This window comes from Terrapene carolina, unplaced genomic scaffold (assembly GCF_002925995.2).
Source record: "Terrapene carolina triunguis isolate 2854851 unplaced genomic scaffold, T_m_triunguis-2.0 Scaffold17, whole genome shotgun sequence".
In the NCBI taxonomy this organism is placed as follows: Eukaryota; Metazoa; Chordata; order Testudines; family Emydidae; genus Terrapene; species Terrapene triunguis.
The window spans coordinates 4,112,035-4,127,615 of record NW_020664368.1 but is presented as its reverse complement, the minus strand read 5'-3'; the positions used below and the strand labels follow the sequence as shown (position 1 = coordinate 4,127,615).

At 40.3% G+C, this 15,581-nt stretch overlaps 1 protein-coding gene across 1 annotated transcript in view; it reads left to right on the top strand.

Moving 5' to 3' along the window:
- Positions 1–15,581, top strand: part of LOC112103174 (diacylglycerol kinase eta) — a 266,921-nt gene that overhangs the window by 121,105 nt on the left and 130,235 nt on the right. Inside the window, exons 3-4 of the mRNA XM_026650398.2 lie at positions 5,666–5,776; positions 7,362–7,442. Coding sequence (XP_026506183.1) covers positions 5,666–5,776; positions 7,362–7,442 — 192 coding nt within the window. The remainder of the gene's footprint in view (positions 1–5,665; positions 5,777–7,361; positions 7,443–15,581) is intronic.

Genomic DNA, 15,581 nt, shown 5'->3' with positions numbered 1-15,581 from the left:
CTGCCCCATCCAATCCCCCCCCCCGCTCCTTGTCCCCTATCTGCCCCCTCCCAGGCCCCCCCCACCCCATCCAACCCCCACTGCTACCAGTCCCCTGACTGCTCTGACCCCTATTCAAACCCCCGCCCTTTGACAGGCCCCCCCGGGACCCCACGCCCATCCAACCCCCCCTGTTCCCCGTCCCCTGACTCCTATCCATACCTCTACCCCCCCTTGACAGGCCCTCCCGGGACTCCCACTCTTATACAATCCCCCCATCCCCTGACCGCCCCCCAGAACCTCCACCCCATCCAACCACCCCCTCTCCCTGTCCCTTGACTGCCCCCCGGGACCCTCCGCCCCTTATCCAACCCCCCGGTTCCGGCCCCCTTACCATGCCGCTCAGTGCAGCATGTCTGGCAGGTGCGCCGCCCAGCCGGAGCTAGACACACCGCCGCGCTGCTTGGCAGGAGCATGTAACCCCGCCGCCCAGAGCACTGCCTGCACGGCGGCATAGCTGCGGGGGAGGGGGCACAGCGGGAAGGGCCAGGGCCTAGCCTCTCCGGCCGGGATCTCAAGGGCAGGATGGTCCCGCAGGCCGTAGGTTGCCCACCTCTGCATTAATTTCAGTTTGCTGAGTGTACAGCCAAGTTCATTGATAACTAAAGGAAAATTGCATTATACTGGCTATTTTATTCATGAGTGTTTGCTCTGTCTCTAAATTTTTAGTTTTCAGTTTGTGTGCAGATTTTTACAGTTACTGTGTATAATTGGATTCACAAGCTGTCATGGGGGAAGCTGGAGGTTTTAGCAGTTGAATGGGAGACAGAGCTTTTGGAAAGCATCGCAGTGCGGGCTTGTGAGATGCACCCATTAACTGGATGCTTCTGCCAAATTACAGCAGTGAAGTAGTTAACAATATTGACAATTGTTTCCATTATGCTTCAGAGTTAATATTCTGCTGAGGTGAATGGGTCAGTTCATGGCTCTTTGATTTTTCTTGTCTGAAGACTCAGGGAGACATTATTACTGCTTTGGGGTCTGCTCCATTTGTAACTGAAGGTTTTCCTCTCAACCCTGGGGGTTAGAAATGTGATCTATATATGACCCAAGGACCTCTGGATGCCAGCTGGCAGATGGGTTAGTAGGGGGTTCATCAAAAGAATGTCATGTAAGGTCTCTAATGAAAGCCTATATCACACTGGTCATCATAATCATTGCAAAGCATATGGAGTTATGTATATACACTGAAAATTATGTTCTTAAGGTCTGTGACTAGAGACTGGTCACCAGAACGGTGGAAAGCAGGTTTTCTTTCAGGCAAGAAATGTGTGTCTATTTGTCTGTTTAAGTGTAAATTAAGGACCGTATGGTTCAAAATGGGCATCTATTCACAGTGTGAGCCAAATGCTAATGAAGGATTGTGAAATCTTCAAAGAGAGGAAATTTAGAGGAAGAAGTGAACCAGTAAGGACAATGAACTTTTGGGGAAATAACTAAGAGGTATGGAGGTATACCCTTATTCCTGTAATCTGTGAAGCTAAGCTGCCAGCGGGCTTGATTTTATGAAAAGGGATCTCAGCCAAATTGGTTGAAAATGCTGGGGAAAGTACTTGGGGTAATCTATATTGTAGGAAATTGGGCAGTGCCTTTTAATTAAGTTTAGGTTCTAGAAAGCATGTTATGATTTTGTTTTGTGTATAACCATTTGTTTCCAATATTCTTACTTTCTATCATTTGAATCAGTATTCTTTGATGATAAACTATGGGCTTGTCTACACTTACTAGTGAAGACGCTACCTACACTGACGAGAGAGCTTCTCCCATCGGCGTAGATACTCCACCTCCCCAAGAGGTGTATCCTGAGCTGAATCTTGTAAACAGAGGGGTGCTGTTCCTTTGGAAGTAGTGTATCAGAGTTCTGTGTGTGTTCAATGGAATGGGCTGAGCAGTCCAGAGGGATCCTCAGAGGACTCAGTGGTTGGTGTGTACCTATTGCTAACCTTTGCAGAGAGAATTAGGCCTGTGAAGGCCTGGAAAGTCAGGCTTGTCTTGCCAGAGGCTGGTGGTTTCAGAGAGCTGATCCACAGCAGGCACAGACAAGACTTCCTGACGCTAAGGGCAGGTGGTGGGGAGGTGCCTCACAACCCCAGGAAGTGTCACACTATAAAGGTTAGATTTTTGGACCAAAGTAGGGGCACAGTCGGAATTTTCCTGAGGAGGGGGCCCAGGTAATCTGCCAAGTAGCAGAGATCACTACCAAAAATGTATGGGGATAAAAGTCTGCATTTGTACATGTTACATGGAGCATGTGACTTGTGAGGAGAGGCTGAGGAAACTGGGATTGTTCAGTCTGCAGAAGAGAAGAATGAGGGGGGATTTGATAGCTGCTTTCAACTACTTGAAAGGGGGTTCCAAAGAGGATGGATCTAGACTGTTCTCAGTGGTACCAGATGACAGAACACGGAGTAATGGTCTCAAGTTGCAGTGGGGGAGGTTTAGGTTGGATATTAGGAAAAACTTTTTCACTAGGAGGATGGTGAAGCACTGGAATGGGGTACCTAGGGAGGTGGTGGAATCTCCTTTGTTAGAGGTTTTTAAGGTCAGGCTTGACAAAGCCTTGGCTGGGATGATTTAGTTGGGAATTGGTCCTGCTTTGAGCAGGCGGTTGGACTAGATGACCTCGTGAGGTCCCTTCCAACCCTGATATTCTATGATTCTATGATTCTACACAAAATATTAAAGCCCATGTGTTCCAGGATTGCACCACACTGACCTGTGGGACTCGCTAATCAACATACAACATACAACCAAGAGCTGCACACCTCTGTGAATTCAATGCTCCCAATTTCCTTTTCAGCAGCATCCCATTTTGAGCATTCATTGGGTTCCAGGAGGCACCACATATATATGTTGTTTCCCCCTTCGCATTGCTGCACAGCACATATATGTCCTTGCCAAGCCACCATCTCTTCTTCTGGAGCATGCCTGGAAGCAGAAGAGATTGAGGAGGTAGCTTGAAGAGAGGGCAGCCCAGTGTTCTGGAAAACAGGGAGCTAGGGTTGGGGGCTGGAGCCACAGGAAAAGCTGCTGCCCTCTCTCCAGGCCATGCTGTTTGCTGACAGCTTCAATCACTACTTCCTCCTCATCTCCCAGGACTGGTCCCAGGTGAGAGAGACCAGCCAAGACCTCTCCATCTCCTTCCGTAGTGACCTATCATTAAGGCTAAGATTTTGTCACAGATATTTTTAATAAAAATCATGGACAAGTCACGGACAATAATGAAAAATTCACGGAAGCGCATGACCTGTCCCTGACTTTTACTAAAAATATCCATGACAAAATGGGGAGCCTGGGTAGTGGTGGGCAGGCTTGAAGCTCCAGGGTCCCCCTCTGCTGGTGGTTGGGAACTGCGGGGCTTCCCCTTGCTGCCTGTGGTAGCCGGGAGCGGTGGGGGGGCTCCTGCTCCCTGGCTCCGCAGGCAGCAGGGGACCCTGCAGCTCCCAGCCGGCACTGGCTGAAGTCACGGAAGTCTTTGCCGTCCATGACTAAATTGTAGCTTTACGTATCATCTGTTGCCAAGCAAGTGAAGGTCTGGTCTTATTGCATCCCTGGAGCAAAGTTCTGTAGCAAGGGTTGGATTCTGTACCAGTGGAACTGGATGATGCAAGTGCTCTGCTCTCAGTAGAGTATGTCTGTTGATGAAAGCATTTACACTGTACACAAATGAATGAAAGTACATTACCTGACTATTTTAAATTAATAAGAATATTTATTATTAGGATCTGTTGTAATAGCTTCATATGAGAAAAATATGCTGTAGTGGTTAAATGCTTTTTCATCTCCAACTTTAGAAGGGTTTTTTTTTGTTGAGAAAACAACTTTCTCATAGTTAAAATGGGAGTTTAAAAGATTTGTCATAGAGTTTTGATTAATAAGCCGTTTACGATTCCAGAGCCATTTAATGGACAACACAATCCCCTGGTTACATTAAACATGTTGGAGTGTTTGTGCAATATTATTAGTACTCTAAAAGGGAGAGAGAAAGCCGTGATAATGCCTGTTTTTGTAGAAATGGCATTAAGGAATTAATTTAATCTTCAGGAAAACAGTGTGTTTTTTAAAGTCTAGAAAAATAAATAGGCCAACAGATTTATGTTCTTTCTATAGATTTTAAATTCATGTATCTCCTTCATGAAAAAGGGTTTTAATGTACATTCTGATCTTCCGTAACGTATGCCATTTATATCATAACATACATTTAGATATTTCCACTTTCAGGATAATATTAAGATAAGTGCCAATGCCCATTATGTATTTGAAGAGGGAATTAGGACTATTGGATACAGAGGTTATATTGTATGGAACTGATTTCTGTATTATTCTCACTTTTGAATTGTGTTACATATACATAAATCATATGCACGTAATTCATGTGCACCATGAAAATTTCAAAGTGGGGTACAAAACACAAGTACGGTATGGCTATAACAAACAAAACCAAAACTGGTGTGTGTGCCTATGACTACTGTTGACTGAATTGTTAACAAATTAAATCCATTACATCACGTGAAAATATTTTATCTTTGTTAGGTATATTTTGGGGCATTTTATTAGAAAAAAACACTAAAGAATTTAGTACAGTAGCTATCCTATGGATATATTTAATAATTATTTCACATTCATAAATGGGAAATAGTGGAACAAAAAGGTATATTTTCCTTTTTTCTGTGAATGTATTATATTAAAGTTAAGAAGAATTTGACATCCATTGAAAGAAGAATATGTCAGATGCCCTTTGATTAAGCTTATAAGTGGTCCAGATCAACTTGTAAGTGACCTTTGCATCATGTTGTCTAGAAATTGCACTGTACTATGACATCTGCATCATGACATAATACAAAACGGAAATACCATGCTGCAGAGACCACTTTAGAGCAGAGAATCCAGATCCATATGTATCTTCGTTTCCCTTTTAATAGTGTACTTCAAAAGAGAAATTTGGGTATTTAAGACTCTCAGTGATATAGGCCACTGTGCACAACTATATTATACCATTGAGTTATAAAAACGCCTCCTATGAAATTTACAGGGAGAGTGCTTAAAAATCAATGGTGTGATGAGGCCACAGATATTACCAAAACATTTCTAAACACATTAATTTGTTGTGCTATTGACACTATTCTTCCAAGTTTCAGTTGCTGTCTTCTTTTCCATTTTAATAGTTAGAAGAAAGGGGTAACAAGAGTACAGATGCCACAGAGTAGGATCTGTATGTGCTTATATGGCATAGATAGCTAATATTTTTTTTTAGAATTGTGCAACTGCCAATCATTGCTCACTACAGTATTGTGGTTTTGGAATTATAGAAGTAATACGATTAAATAGCAATTTAATCTCCAGAATAGTTATTTGCATTTTCAGTGTATATCTCCACTGCTTTTTGAATGCGTACACAAAATTAACATTTTGCCAGTATTCGCATTGTTAAAAATAATTGTGCATAGTTTGATTGTCAAATGATAGAATCAATCATAATCGTGAATACAAATAAAAATAATGAATATCTTTATACAGAACAGAAAATTGTTTACAAGGGTCTAAGAATTTTTTTATATAGTATATTTAGATACTTGGTTATTTTTACCAGGTCTGATGTATTTAAATATTTTTTTCTTGTTTTCAGACAAGTATAAAGGAAGGGCTACTATTGAAGCAAACAAGTTCTTTTCAGAGGTGGAAAAAACGTTATTTCAAACTTCGAGGCCGTACCCTTTACTATGCCAAGGATTCAAAGGTAAGGATGTAAGAGACTGCCTTATGGGAACGAATGCCTTATGCTTGTAGCACCAATTGTTTCTTAGGTTTATTAAAATTAGAACATCGATTTAAAATAACACTGATTGTTTTCACAACCAATTTGCTATTTATAAAAATTAGTATACAAAATTAACTTGCAAAAGAAGACAGGTTACATACACCTCTGAGTTTTTGGTATGGTGGTTTGTTTCTGTTCTTTTACCCTTTTTAAACAAATTAGTCAAATAATGTTAATAAGCTGATTTCTGTTTTTTCACTTAGGAAAATAAATTTTAAAAAGGAAAAAAACATTGGAGGGATACTGTTCAAATGTTACACCTCAAAGTTCAAGCTATTATTGTCTGAAGGGCACTGTCCTGAAAGATACTTAAATGATTATGCTAAAATAGTGCTAGTCAGGAGTTATCCCTTGAAATGAATTTTCAATGGAAAATTAAGTTCTGAAAATCTGAAATTTTCAGTGGGAAAATTTCATTTTCAGAAATTACTCTCCTTTCTGTTAGGGAAAATCTAAATGAAATATTTTGTTTTAGGTCAGTTTGGTCCAAATGGAAATGTTTCAGTTTGTTGAACTGAACTGAAACATTTAATTTCAAGTCAGTTTATCATTAAGCTGCTTCTGCGTGAGCCCCCATGGTGCCTTCTGGGTGTGGTAGTTCAGGTGCTTCAGGCCCTCATTTGCTCCTATTGATTGGCCTCCTTGACCCCACTACATTTCCCGTGATGCACTACAATCTCCTCTGCGACTGAGCTGCATGGTGCATCAAAGGAGTCACATAGGTAAGAATGAGGGCATGAGTCACCCAAGCTAGGCACAGTTGTACAGTCGCTGCCCTGAAGAACTGACAACCTTAATTAACAAGACAGACAAGGGTGGGAAAATGGCAGGATCATTCACATATTACAGATGGGAAACTGAGGCAGATCTGGGAATTAAATCCAGATCCCCTGCTGTCCCAGTCATACCTGCCTCAACTGCAGGACTATCCTTAGTTTAGACTCCCTGCCATGAGTTGAATGTGTGTGTAGGGGAAGAAGGGGAACTTTCTTTTTTACTCTCTTTTGCCCACAGCACAGGAAGGGAGGAGAGACACATGACTGGAATTGTTTTACTGGTCATCAGTGAGCCTCAGTGAGCCAGCAGAACCCATAACCCTTTCCCAGCAGACTTAACGCTGGCTAATAGGCTGCGATGTTTAAAGTAGACTCTGCCAGACTGTTATATGTATCTGTCTTCTTTGACTCTATTATGGCATGCTTAAGTGGCACTCCAAGGCTGAATATAATATTGTAAATTTTCTCAAAGGTGTTTTTGAAATGAAGATTACTTTTTTGACTGGGATAAAATTCATTTTCAGCCCACTTATGTTTTTGAATTTTCCTACTGATCCGTTTGTTACATGGCTCCCTCTGAAAGGTGAAATTAGAAAGATTTATCTGCTTAGTAAATTTTCTACTTTTTTCATTTGATTCCTAAAACAATAATGTGGAAGTGAAAGTGCAGTAGGGTAAGTGTGCTTAAAAGTGGTATTTAATGTGTTTGTGTTATTTTCCGTTCACAGTCTCTAATATTTGATGAAGTTGACCTGTCAGATGCCAGTGTAGCTGAATCGAGCACAAAAAATGTCAACAACAGCTTCACGGTATGGTGCCTTTATCATAACTGTAGCCTTGAAAGCTATAAAAAGACTGTAACTAAGACAATCAAGAATGCTCTCAATAAAGTTGTTTCTCATTTTCCTTTATATGGAAGTGTATTAATGAAATAGCCTGTAGTGTCATGACAACATTATATTAACTGTTGATAATTCTGAACCCAGTTTCATGCACATCTTTTATCAGCTTTTAGTATATTTAATATTTGTTTCATAAAATGCTGATACAGAACATTAAAAAAATAGTGAAGGTGAATATCAACTGTCCTTATTTTCAATCATCTTTATTTTATGCTGTAGTTTATCTTTTAATGTGTCATATTCTTTTAAGTTAAATTTCCTGGATGATTATCACTAAGTGTGATTTTAATTCCCTATTCTTAAATTGATCATTCTGATCCTCAACTGTATTAAAATAATTGGGTTTTTTGCTAACCATATTATTCTTAGTTGGTTTCAACCTCGCTGTCTTTGTAGTTATACCTTATTTATACAGTGGCATATGAGTGAGGGCATTACAAGTTTATATAAATCCATATCGTAGTTTTACACAAAAACCTAGAATGTTGTCTTCTTTTCACGCTTCTAAGGGAAGGCTGAATGTTTTGTAATTGTTTTAAATTATTTCATTATGGGAAATAAGTGATAAAGATCAGTCTGTCGTGTCTCCCTCCCCCTCTCCCCCCTAAAAGTGGTGAGGTTTTGTGAACATTCTTAACTCTCATGGAACGGTGTTTTAAAGCCAAGGACTAGCTGCCAAGAAGACTCTGGGTGAAATCCTGCTCCATGAAATCAATGGAAATTCTACCATTGACTTCAGTGGTACTAGGATTTCATCATCTTATCTGCAACTCCCACCACTCTCAATCTAACTATTAACATTTTCATTTTTCCTGAGGATTTTAGCTGTCCCAGGTGATCTTGGTCACATAGTAAGAGTCAATTTCTGAGGAGGTCCCGTGCCTGCCTGATGAAAGCTTTGCTGATGAAGATTCCAGAGGCTCGCTCATTCTGGTGTTCGATGAGTAGCTAATGTGATCAGAGCAAGCGTGCTTTTATCAGCCTAGGTTGGAGGTCAGGTTGTTGCACTGACTAAAGTTTCTTTAGCATTTATAATTCCTTCCCAGAAACAGTGATTTTCAGTAACAAAGTCTGGAGGACCAAATCCACATCTGGCAAGATAGTATGAGATCTTTTGGCTAGGGGAAGGTAGAAAAAGGCCGTTTTTTGTTTTTTTTGGCGCTTTTGCTGTTTGGGTGTCTGTTGTCAGTGAAGAGTCCAGAAAGCCCTCTTGGCTGCATGCCACTCTGATGACAGTGGGGCAGATGCCCTCTATGAGGGTGATGGAATGTTAGCTATTTTTTCATAGTGGTTTTCATTACCTATTTGAAATTCTACTTCCATCTTGCCTGGTTTTAGCTTTAGACAAGAACTATTTATCATTCCAGCATTGGGATAGCTGAGGAATGATGAAGAAGTGTATTCTACCTGTGTGAGCAGAGGTTCAAAGTTTCTTTGGCTATCTTTCATCAGTAGAGGAAAGGCATGGGTGTGTGTCTCAGTTACTGGCCCAAATTTCTTTCAGTGTATCTAAGAATTCCTATGAGATGAATAGAGAGGGTTGGGTTTTTTTTTTTTTTTTTTTTGAAAAAAGGATGTAATATTGGTTTTTCTGTTCTTGGCCTTCATATCTTGAACTCCATCTTGAAGTCCATCTTTGATGTGAGTTGTCTTCTATGTGCTTTTCTTTTGGATTTCCGTACAGAGGTTGGTGCTGGATTCTGGAATAGGTTGGAGAATTCTGAAGGATATTTTGTTTTTTTTTACTTCATTTTTCACGGCTTTTTTGAGAACCATGGAGATTAGCGAAGAAGGTACTGGGGAAGATGTCTTTGGAGCCACAGTGTTGACAGCTGTGGATAGTGTATTATTTTCATATCTTACTAGGTCTTCCAGCCTGGGCAGAGCTTTCTCTAAGAAGTTTTATTTATTTATTTACTTAAATTATATCTTGGTCTGTAATTCTTCCGGAGTGGACTATATACTGGCCCTTGCCATTTGTTACCAGCTCTCATCTCCTTCTTGGTCTTTTGTCTTCTCCCCTTGAGTTTGTGTGACATAGTCTGACAGCAACAAAGCTCAGTGGGATAGTACATCTCTGTCCTTGCCCCTTGACCAATACTGAGGGTAGAGGTTCCAGAAACTCTTTGCCTTTCAGCACCTCTCCTTGGGGAGTACTGAGAGTTCTCTTTTCTCTTCTTTCTTTAAGAAATACACCTCTACCTCGATATAACGCTGTCCTCGGGAGCCAAAACATCTTGCTGCGTTATAGGTGAAACCGCATTATATCAAACTTGCTTTGATCCGCCGGAGTGCGCAGCCCCGCCCACCAGAGCACTGCTTTACCGCGTTATATCCGAATTCGTGTTCTATCGGATCGCGTTATATCGGGGTAGAGGTGTAATGTATCCCAAACCAGTTTCATTATCTGCTTCTTTGGGTTATCTTCAGCTTTCCCCTGTACGCATTTTGTTCATTAAAAATCAGTCAAGAAAGAATTAGATGATGTGGTTAACATGCTGTTGATTCTCCGTCCTAATGTGTGACACCCATTATTAACGTAGGTTTATTTTGGATGGAACAACCTCTGTCCTAATGGGTGTCACTGTGCTGCTGTCCAGTAATGATTGGGATGGGGTAACTCTTTCCTGCCTCTTAGGAGAGGGGAATACACCTTCATGAATATTTAGTAGTTTCATTGAAATAGTAATTTAGTTTTATTTTTTTTTTAAATCCATTCTTATTTTAAATGTCAGACTTGCCATATCACTTAAAAAAATCAGCTTTTCATGGAAAGCTTTATATTCTCTCCCCTTCACCCCTTCGAGTCTTACATCTTTTTGGAGATAGAAAGATGCACGTTGAGATTTTTAATACACTATAAGCACTATCCTTGGGAAGAACCCACATCCTAAAATTAGACACAACACAGCATTAAGGTTGGATTTATCTGAAATGTGCATATATTGCACATTTGTCGAATATTTTATGTGACTAAATGTTATGCTTATTTACCAGAAATATTTTCTCACCGAAACGAAGTGGGAGGAAAGGGAAGAGATTTGAAGGAAAATAAAATAAATAAAAAGAAGCCAGCTAATAAAGCATGTAACATAACATCTATTTCAGTTTGTTCTTCATAATTATTTCTACCCATGAATATCTCAACCCCCAGACAAACCTCCTTTCTGACAAATAGTGCCTAGTGGACAGGTTTGTACTTATGAGCAGTGCAGACCTCTGCTTTTTCAGTCTCTGAGGACCTGATGCAAAATCCACTGAAGTAAAGGAAAGTATTCCTAGTGACTACAGCAGGGTTTGAATCAGGTCCTAAGTGCCTATGTTGCTCCCTAAGTAGTCTGCTAAGCTTGTTTGAGTCCCCTCCCCCCAACACAGTGTACAACCTCTGCCTCAGTGAGCTGTTTAGAAACGTGGGTGTCTTATACTCAGCAATTCAATAGCAATATTAGATTTCTACTTTGGAATACTACTTATCGTAGAGAATCTGTGCGCCCATCTACACTGAGGGTACGTCTATACTTACCTCCGGGTTCGGCGGTAAGCAATCGATCTTCTGGGATCGATTTATCGCCTCTTGTCTAGACGCGATAAATCGATCCCGGAAGTGCTCGCCGTCGACACCGGTACTCCTGCTCCGCGAGAGGAGTACGCGGAGTCGACGGGGGAGCCTGCCTGCCGCGTGTGGACCCGCGGTAAGTACCTTGTAGTTCGAACTAAGATACTTCGACTTCAGCTACGTTATTCACGTAGCTGAAGTTGCGTATCTTAGTTCGAACTGGGGGGTTAGTGTGGACCAGTCCTGAGAGTATAACTGTGTCAGTACATGGCTGTCTGATAAAATAAGAAACACCCATATTTTAGTACCATTTTCTGTTTTTAGTGTGCATGGAACAGTGTGGTTCTATAGCCCATTTTAGGGACTGGTCTTACAGCCTAGTTCATAATCATAACATAATATGGTCCTGTTCCTCAGCTCCATTCTATACTTGTGTTATCCTGTTCTACAAACAAAAAACAGTCACAATGTAGATATCCATAATTGTGCTGACATGGTTTGATAGTAGGGTAATGCATGAGCAAGCTGGACTTGTTTCTCCATCGCCCTGCACAGTGTGTAGTCATTTGTGCCAGAGCAAAGTGTGTGCAAAACACTACCAGATCACAATGGTGCAACGTTTCACACCTGCTTTGAACTGGTCTAAATGCCTACATGAGATGCAGGGCAAAAGAAAACTAGTCCTGTTGGACTTAAAGGACATATCAAATATTAAATAATCAAAGGGGGAAAGGTGGGGTCGAGAAACATCTCTTTGGACGTTTTAAAATTTAAAAAATATTTTCAGGGCTTCCATTTTCCTGGTCCATCTGTCTAATGTTAGTAAAGGTAATGAAAGGAAGTGCAGGAACCCCCCCTCTCCCCACCATGGTGGAATGGAACACCCAATAAGGCATTACCAAAAGTCTGGAAATGCCTTTATTGGGTAAAGAGGCATCTCTAGTTGTCATTTCAATACAAGCTGAGGAATGTAAAAGCACAAGCTGTTCCTTTTGTGGGGAGGGCATTAGGGTGAATCAGACTCCTATACCCATCGCCAAACTGGAGATGGAACAGTGTCCAATTTCGCCTTTCTTTCCTTTGTATCCTAACTCTATTTGGATTTTTGAACAGGGAGAAATGAAGGTGCCTCACTCATATCATACCTTTATTCAGGAAAATTACTTTATTATTGTGCAAATGACTCTTAATTCTGTTAGATATGGAGGAGTTTTTCCAAGATGTGACCGTGGGATTCTAATCAGTTGGAGCATTTGAGGGGTCTTGTGCTGGAATTATTTTCCATTGGCTCAGGTGGATATACTTAGTAGGAATCTTTCTACATTTAATTATTATGGTTCTAGGACAGGCAGGTCCAAATTAATATGAAGCTTCTCAGGACAACAAATATAACTGCTAAAAGGGATCTTTTAAAAGTTTTGACAATGTAGCTTTTATGTTCAGTGTCTATCACTGTCTTGCTTTTTCATTAAAAAAAAGTACATTAAATAACTTTAAAACATTTTAAAACTGCACATAAATATTAACCACATTTATTTTCAGTCATTGATCTACAGGTGTATGTAAAATGCTATGGTTACTGCAAATCCACCTGGCTTAGTGCAATCATATGAAATGCACAGGCACCAGGTGGTATAGCACCTATTTTTAATCCTAATTGATGTTTGGAAAATTTTAGTTCCGATATCACTGGCCATAACAGGTGTGACTGAAAGATGGTTAACAGTAGGGTATGAATTTTATCTCTGAGCTGTTAAGTTGTACTTCTAACCCTTCCTGCAAATGCCCACAAAACCATAAATGCTCACTTCCTTTATCTCTTCTAAATCATCGAGTAATGGGAAAAACTTCAGTGGTTTAGTTCTGCTGGCTCGTGACTAGTAATAAAGGAAATAATGAAACCATATTTTGGACCAGTCTCTGCTAGGAACATATGAATTGCCACACTAGATCAGACCTATGGTCCAGTATCCTGCCTCTGACAGTGGCCATCACCAGATGCTTCAAAGTTTTTGGCTTCAATGACATTCTGTGGCAAGGAGTTCCATAGTCTAATACTGTGTGGAAAAGTATTTCCTTTTATCAGTTTTGAATTTGCTGGTTTTCAGTTTAATTGAACAGTCCCTTCTTCCAGTGTTACAAAACAGGGAAAACAGAAGCTTCCAATCTACTTTCTTTAACTGGACCACTTATTATTTTCTATATTTCTGTCACCTCCCCTCTCATTTACATACTTTCTAAGATAAACATTCCCAGTCTTTCTTTCAGATGAGAGGTTTTCCATGCCCCTGTGCATTCTCACCAGTCATCTCTGACCCCTTCAAATTCTGCAATATAATTTTTCAGGAGGGGTAACCACTACTGCACATAGTACTCCAGATGAGGGGAAACCACTGATTTATATAATGGGATCCTAATATTTTCCATATTATTTTCTCTCCCATTCTTTATGCATCGTAACATTCTGTTTGCTTTTTTGATAGCAACTGCACATTATGCAGAGGCCTTCTTTGAACTGTTCAGTGATGCCCCAGGGAGGTCCCTTTCCTGAGTTGATACAGTTAATTTAGATCCCTATAAGGTGTATGAATATTTAAAAATTTCCCTTCAGTGTGCATTATTTTGCATTATCAACAATGTACTACATCTGTTATCATGTTGTCCATTCACCTAGCTTGTTTAAGTCCCTCGGAAGTTCCTCAGTTTTCTCTGGGCTTGAATACTCAAAATAATTTGTCATCTGAAAATGTAGCCACCTTACTTCTTGATCCACTTTTCAGATTGTTAGCAATGATATTAAACAACACCAACACTAGTACAGAACCTTGAGGCACCCAGCTGTTAACTTTTTGCTGTGATGAAAGCTCACCATTTATTCCTGCTCCTTTGTTTTCTGTCTCTTAGGCAGGTTTTGATCCTTGACAATACTTTGTCTCTCATCTCATGATTACTTAGTTACTTTAGCAGCTTCTTCTGCAAGCCTTTGTCAAAGGCCTTTTGAAAGCTAATAAATTATAGAATCATAGAAGTGTGGGACTGGAAGGGACCTTAATAGGTCATGTAGTCCAGTCCCCTGCACTCAAGGCAGAACTACGTAATAACGAGACCATTCCTGACAGGTATTTGTCTAACTTGTTCTTAAAAACCTCCAATGATGGAGATTCCACAACATCCCTAGCCAACTTGTTCTCGTGCTTAACTACTCTGACAGTTAGGAAGTTTTTTCTAATATCCAATCTGAATGTTCCTTGCTGCAATTTAAGCCCTTTGCTTTTTGCCCTATCCTCAGAGGTTAAGGAGAACAATTTTTCACCTTCCTCCTTGCAAAAACTTTGTATGCACTTGAAACTGTTATCATATCCCCCCCTCAATCTTCTCTTCTTCAGGCTAAACAAATCCAATTTTTTCAGTCTGTCCTCATAGGTCATGTTTTCTAGACCTTTAAACATTTTTGTTGCTCTCCTCTGGACTTTTTCCAATTTGTCCACATCTTTTCTGAAATGTGGCGCCCAGAACTGGATGCAATACTCCACCTGAGTAGAGTGGAAGAATAACTTCATATGGCTAGTATCAGGGGGTAGCCGTGTTAGTCTGTATCTACAAAAACTACAAGGAGTCTGGTGGCACCTTAAAGACTAACAGATTTATTTGGGCATAAGCTTTATCTGAAGAAGTGAGGTTTTTACCTATGAAAGCTTATGCCCAAATAAATCTGTTAGTCTTTAAGGTGCCACCAGACTCCTTGTTGTTTTCATATGTCTGGCTTACAATATTCCTGCTATTATCTTTCCCCTGTCATTGAGTAAGGGCCTACCCTGTCCTTGGTGTTCCTCTTGCTTCTAATGTATTTGTAGAATGTTTTCTTGTTATCTTTTATGTCTCTAGCTAGTTTACTTTCGTTTTGTACCTTGGCCTTTCTAATTTTGTCCCTACATGCTTGTGTTGTTTGTTTATATTAATCCTTCATAATTTGACCTAGTTTCCACTTTTTTTAGGACTCTTTTTTTCAGTTTCAGATCATTGAAGATCTCCAGGTTAAGCCAGCGTGTTCTCTTGCCATACTTCCAATCTTTCCTATGCAGTGGGGATAGTTTGTTCTTGTGCCCTTAATAATGTCTCTTTGAAAAGCTGCCAACTGTCTCAAACTGTTTTTCCCCTTAAATTGCCCCCATGGGATCTTACCTACCAACTCCCTGAGTTTGCTAAAGTCTGCCTTCTTGAAATCCATGATCTTTATGCTGCTGCTTCCCCTTCTACCATTCCTTAGAATCATGAACTCTATCCTTTCATCATCACTTTCACCCTAGCTGCCTTCCACTTTCAAATTTTCAACCAGTTCCTCCCTATTTGTCAAAAATCAAATCTAGAACAGCCTCTCTCCTAGTTGCTTCCTCCACCTTCTGAAATAAAAAATTGTCTCCAATGTATTCCAAGAACTTGTTGGATAACACTGGTCTACAATTTTTGAGAAGTCGTCTGCTTCAGAGATA